Genomic DNA, 6737 nt, shown 5'->3' on the forward strand with positions numbered 1-6737 from the left:
ATATAATTGATTTTAGGGAATTATAATTAGAGAAAAGGGCTTTGAGTTAAGGGATTGATCTGAGCTGTTTTTTTAATTGTCGTAAACCGATTAACAATCATATGATTTAGGTGCAGATTACTAATAAGTGATGAATAAATGATACGAAAGACCTAATCATTTCTCTAATCATATTTCAAAACCAATTTTATTCTTCAGTAATTTATTTATTATTACAAAAAAACATGTTTTCCTAAGGCAACCCCCCATTAACATACATCCTGAATATTGACGAAATTTTTCAGGGTTATGATTTTTTCTGGGTATTTTTTTATTAATATTGATGAAGATGATGAAGGTGATAAGAGAATAAGATGAAGAAAGGAAAAAAATATCGGGTAGTTATAGTGCACTATTACTTACAATAGACGTCTAAAATCCAACGGTTTATGTTTTATCAAATAGATTCCAGTTATTGATCCAAATTTTTAAAATTTTAAATATTTTCCAGTTTTTTAATTTCGCAAAAAAATCTAAACTTTTTTTTTATTTTTTTTATTTTCAATTTTTATTAATTTTCCAGCATTTTTTTTAAAAAAATAATTATTTTTTAAAATTTTCCAGATTTTATTTTTTATTTTTAAAATTTTTACAGGGGTAAAACTGAAACTCGCCTAAATTACAGGGGGTAAAGACATAAACAAATGACAAATGCCACGTGTACCCTATAAAAAAAATAAAAAATAAAATTAATTATACAGTCGGCACGCCACGTCAGCAGAAAAGGGTGACTCAGCGCGCCACGTCACGCCACGTCATCAGCTGGGGGTTCAATATTCGACCAGGGGGGTTTTCGACGGAATCTTTATATTACAAGGTTGGAATCGAAAGAATCTTTTTTACAGGAGGGAAAACCGGAACTCGCCTATATTACAGGGGGTAAAAACGTATTAACCCAAATTTCCAATATATTTAAATATACTCGTAAAAGATAAAAGCCATTGGATTTAGAATAAAATCCATAAGATATATTATGGATGTGTATTATTGAAATCAGTTCAAACCAACAAAGTCACTACAATTTATTGATCATGATTTGAAACAACACTAGGAGCATAACATAACCATGATCATTTCCCTTTGTTATGGTCAACCTTGCTAACAAGAAGCTTCACACCATATTTTGGTACCAACAGCAAATTGGACACGGGGCAATGGACATAATTTGGTGACAGCTTGAACTCGAAATTATAGACAAGAAGACCAAGAACAATCTTAATTTCTGTCAAGGTAAAGTTTTGGCCTAAGCAATGTCGACTCCCATATCCAAATGGTAGATAAGCTTGAGGATACTTACAAGCTCCAGAAAGACCATTAGCAAATCTTTCTGGCTTGAATTCTGTAGCATCCGGACCCCAATTATCAGTGTCGCGATGTAGCAATGGGACGAACATCCATATGTAGAGTCCTTTGGGGAGAACTAAGTTTCCGATCTTCATCTCAGCAAAAGTTTCCCTTGAGTTCGTCACTGCAGGCCCATAAATACGCATAGCCTCAAGAATCACCATTTGTAGCTACACAACATAAAACATCTTCATTAGTTTCAAATTTTGAGATTTTTAATGGTATTACAAAGAGAAGTAATGTACAAAGAGAAGTAATGAATTTAAAACTCCTGCAAAACACTCTCAATGCATATTTTGATTTCACATTTATTGGAGTTTAAGTTCAATGAAGAAATTTCAACTCCCAAAATAAAGTCCAAGGCCATAATATTGATTAAACATAAAGTCATGGGCCTAAGACAACCGCCATAATCGCCTTAGAGATTCGACAACCCTAGCAAGGTTGCCCTAGTGACATGCATGAAATGCTACAATATCATACCTCATGTTATTGAGTGGAACTATATAATAAAGAGTATTGAAAAGTGTTGATTATATACAGGAAACAAGATATGGAATTCGATATAAGGGATACTATACATTCAGATCATGTCATATGCAATGTAGGATTTTCAACACCCCTCACGCTCAAGACTGGAGTGTAACCGTAGATGGTCAACTCATAAAAATTAGTATTAACACAACATCTAAATTGTAAATGTGTTTGTTTTCATGAAGAGGGATTGAGAAAGGATGTACTAACCTTTTTCAGCTGGTTAAGTTTGGTGATATCAGTAAAAGAAGGAGGCAGATTACCAAAGGTCTCCGAAATCTCAGTTCGAATTCGTTGTTGCCATTCCGGATAAACCGCAAGGAGATACATTGCCCAAACTACTGAAAGAGCAGTGGACTCAGAACCAGCAAAGTAGATACTTTTGCAGATATCTATGATCAGTTGGTTCATGTCATGCCCTGCTTTCAAAGTACCCTTTCCACTAGCATTTAAAAGTTTCTCATTGGCAACACCTTCTATTATTTTTTGTAATAGATCATTGTGTTTCTTATTGTTATTGTTCTTTTGGTTTTCAATTTCGCGATCACGGATGATATTCATTATCAACACATCCACCTCTTTCTTCATTCTCCACATCTCTCTACGGTCCTTATTGGGAAGAAAACTAGAAAAGTATCATATAAATCATTAATTGATTAACTTATCACATGGTGCAATATAATATCAGTAATGAAACATAGACACCCACTTCTTGTACACTGGCACGACACTGGTTAATCACATTCCAAAATGTGGTAAATTAGTTAAGTATACGGCTAATTAAATAATTAAATTCACAGTCAAAATTTAGGTTAATTCAACTACATGATTTAACCATAATATTCGGTGCAATTTGAATTAACCATCTAATCAACCGAATAAATCACATTTTTGCACATGAATAATCAGGTGTCATGGATGTATGAAAAAGTGGGTGTACATGGAACATTTTTTATATAATATAAGATAGTATTGATTAATTTGTGGAATAAATTACCTTAGGTTTAGAAATCCCAAAAGAGTGCTAGTCTTCGAAAGTTTTGCTTGAATAGCATTCAATCTTTCAAAAATATGTTTTCCTTGTGTATAATCACTTCCAAAACATGCTTTTGAAATAATATCCTCTGAAAGAACTTTCAGGTCACTTTCAATCACTATCTCTGCAATGCTTTCTTTGCTTTCTGTGATACACCTCTCCCATTTTTTGACAATTTCCAAAGCAGATTCTTCCATATAACCTAACATATTCTACAAAAAATAAACAAAAGTAAAATAACAACTTTGAAATATAATTCTTTCCTTAAAAGAAACTTTGAAATATAATTCTGATAATAATAAGTATAATGATAATGATAAGGAATAAAGACAACATATAATGTTGCAGTGAACATAGCTCGGTCGGTAAAGACATTGCGATATGCATGTCTAGACTTCAAACCCCGAGTTCTCCACTTATTCTTAAAAAGATGAATTTATAGTCTCTGAAACTGCTTGACAAAAAAAACAAGATAGCATATACTAACCTTAACTTTGCTCATGAATAACTCAGCCATAATAAGATTCCTTTGGAAGATCCATGATTTTCCATTGGCTCTGAGGATGCCATCTCCTAGCATCGGATCCAAAGCTTTGTTTAGATACTCAACCCTACCAAGATCGGGTGACATAACAACGCTCATATCTTTTATTAGTTCACCCTTCTCCACGTAAAGATGTTGCTTGATTCCGGTGGAGTACGTATACAATGAGCCTAATGATCATATTTGTTAACAAAACAACAAGGTTTACTATGAGAGAAAATTAAAAACAAAATGTGAATCATTATTTTAAATTTTTGGTACGGTGGTAAAGCAAGACACCTTGGTCAATTTAACAAAAAATTAAAATGATTTATGAATTTTAAGTTTTTGGAACTTATGTATATTTTCTTTAGTTCACAACATTATATAAGGAATTTGGGTGGTATTGGCTTGAGACCTTGAGAGTGCGCTTCTCCTCGAGGTCTCAGGTTCGATTCTCTCCGGTGTCAATTTGGGTGGGCAAAGCGTAAGGTTATTGGGTGGACAAATTTAGCTTCTTCATAAAAAATACTTTATCATATTAAAAAATAACTACAAAAATTATATGCGGTTTGATTTGACTTTGAAAGGGCAAATTTAGCTTCTTCGTAAACGTTTGATTTGACTTTGATTTGATTTGACTTTGAAAGGGCAAATTTAGCTTCTTCGTAAACGTTTGATTTGACTTTGAAAGGGCAAATTTAGCTTCTTCGTAAACAATACTTCATATTAAAAAATAACTACTAAAATTTATATGCGGTTTGATTTGACTTTAGCTTCTTCGTAAACAATACTTCATATTAAAAAATAACTACCTAAAATTTATATGCGGTTTGATTTGACTTTGAAAAAAGATTTGAGACTTTTTCAGATCTAAACTATTTTCACAAAAAGATATCCAATAGTATTATATTTCATGTTGATTTAGTGAGTGTTTGGTGCAGCGGTGGTGTAAACATAACCTAGCGTTTAGTAAATAGGTAGCTTAATAAAATTGCGATGAGAACGGCATAGTAACAGGAGATTGATTGTTTGTGCGCGTTACCAAACATGTCATTAAACTTGTTTAGATCGGATTGCAATTTTGATTTGAATGGATTTAGATATTACCATCCTGACTCAAAACAAAAGTAAAATTGAATCCGATGTGACTTGTGAGTATCTTGCTCAAAAGAAAAAAACATACTCACTCCGATCACATTTATAAACAAAAAGTAAAATTTATTGAATAATTAAATGTATCTGGTAACATTTATAGATCAAGTACATTGGTTATTCTGGGGGGGCTAATTTAACTTCTTCAAAAAAAATACTTTATATTAAAAAAAAGCTACTAAAATTTATATCATTTAAAAAAAAAAACTACTAAAATTTATATGCGGTTTGATTTGACTTTGAAAAAAAAAATTATATGAGGTTTGATTTGACTTTGAAAAAAGATTTGAGATTTGTTCATATCAAAACTATTTTCACAAAAAGATATCCAATAGTATTAAATTTCATGTTGATTTCGTGAGTGTTTGGTGCAGCGGTGGTGTAAACGCAACCTTGCGTTTATTGTGAAGCTCAAATAGGTAGCTTAATAAAATTGCGGTGAGAACGGCATCGTAACACGAGATTGGATGTTTGTACGCGTTACCAAACACGCCGTTAAACTTCTTTAGATTGGATTGTGATTTTGATTTGAATGGATTTAGATATTACCTTCCTAACTCAAAACAAAAGTAAAATTGAATCCGATGTGACTTGTGAGTATCTTGCTCAAAAGAGAAGAAAAAAAACATACTCACTCCGATCACATTTACAAAACGAAAAAATAATTTTTTAGGTTTATTGAATAATTGATGTATCAGTTTGGCCGGAGGGAGTACTTCAAGTTCTTAAAAAATGATATGATCAAATGAAAATAAACAAAAATTTCATAATTTTACCGTAGCGTTGTTTCCAGGTTTCAAAATATGGGAACAAGGAATAAACCCATTCCTCAGTTGAATCAGCACCAGCAGGAGGTTGGGGACGAATCTGTTGCATCTCAGAAATGTTACCAAATGGGAAAGAAGGCTTTGGTCCTTTGATACCTTGTTTTTCAAGCACCGATCGAATCCTTCGTGGCTTCAGCAACACTTTCTCCAACAATATTATTACACTGGTTATCACTAGCATGCCCACTGTCCAGTATAATTTGTTCATCACTTTCTCTGAAGTCAGCCACTGGTATTGGGATTCCATGATATCACCCCTCTCTATCTCTCTTTCTGCTCACACTGAAATGTTTGATTTATACTCTCAAGCTTTATACACTTTTTCTATTTGACAAGTGTCCTTGACTTGGGTATTTATAATAGCAATTTTTTTCTTTTTTTCACACATTTGAATACAAAGCACTTGTGATAGGCTCCACTTGACAAGTAATAGAAGCTTCCAAAGTAAAATTAATCATAAAAAATTATTAAACTGGAATTTTATTAAAAATGTTTGGAAATGGGGGTAATTTTTTTTAAAATGGAACTTAATATATTTTCTGAACAAATGCATGAACAAGTGCAATATAATGTTAAAAAAAATTCTAGAAGCGAAGAAATGTTGACTAATATTGTCAACTTTTCTGGAAAAAATTGAATTTTAAAATATAATATAAAATTTTTGAATTGGAAAATCAATAAAATTTCATTTTTTTTAGAGGAATCTACAAAAATTCATGAATTTCCTAATAATCGGTATTGTAAATAAAAATTATCATGATTATCACCAATGCTTTCATTTATATTTATGCCTATGTATAAAGAGATCTTAAATTTTTCTCTCGTGAGCTTAGCTCAGTTGTTAGGAATATTGCATATTATATACAAGGTTGAAGTTCGAATCTCAGACACCTCACTTCTCCACATTAAAATGTGTGAGTGCTAGCTATACTTGACCAAAAAAAAAATTAATTTTTTATTTTGCTTTGGTCAAGAAAAAATCCTATTTTTTTTTAAATGGAATTTAATGTACTTTATTAATCATGCGTGCACAAGAGCAAAATAATGGATCGAGTGTTAGTTTCAATGTTTTGTAAAGGAAAAAAAAATTAAACTATAATTATGACATACACCTTACTACTACAATTGATAATTTCTTTTTCATGATTCTTTATTTTCCAATGCATGACTCTTCTTAAACGTTTATAATGCATGACTCCTTGTAACGTCTATTGTCGCACACTATTGTATTTTCGATGGATTGTATTTCCGATGTGATATAGTGTCATCATTAGATCTC

At 31.8% G+C, this 6737-nt stretch overlaps 1 protein-coding gene across 1 annotated transcript; it reads right to left on the reverse strand.

The window, feature by feature from the left end:
• Positions 1–985: 985 nt before the first annotated feature.
• LOC146948669 (cytochrome P450 714C2-like) lies at positions 986–5783 on the reverse strand. The gene is made up of 5 exons (XM_085741460.1): positions 5408–5783; positions 3441–3667; positions 2915–3165; positions 2128–2542; positions 986–1553 (listed from the first exon to the last, which is right to left on the reverse strand). Exons 1-5 carry the CDS (start codon positions 5703–5705, stop codon positions 1110–1112), a joined length of 1635 nt encoding a protein of 544 aa, XP_085597586.1. The 5' UTR covers positions 5706–5783; the 3' UTR covers positions 986–1109.
• Between the last annotated feature and the right edge of the window lie 954 nt (positions 5784–6737).

The sequence above is a fragment of the Medicago sativa genome, chromosome 2 (genome assembly GCF_051527215.1).
Source record: "Medicago sativa cultivar Bolivia chromosome 2, Bolivia_mono, whole genome shotgun sequence".
Classification (NCBI taxonomy): domain Eukaryota; kingdom Viridiplantae; phylum Streptophyta; class Magnoliopsida; order Fabales; family Fabaceae; genus Medicago; species Medicago sativa.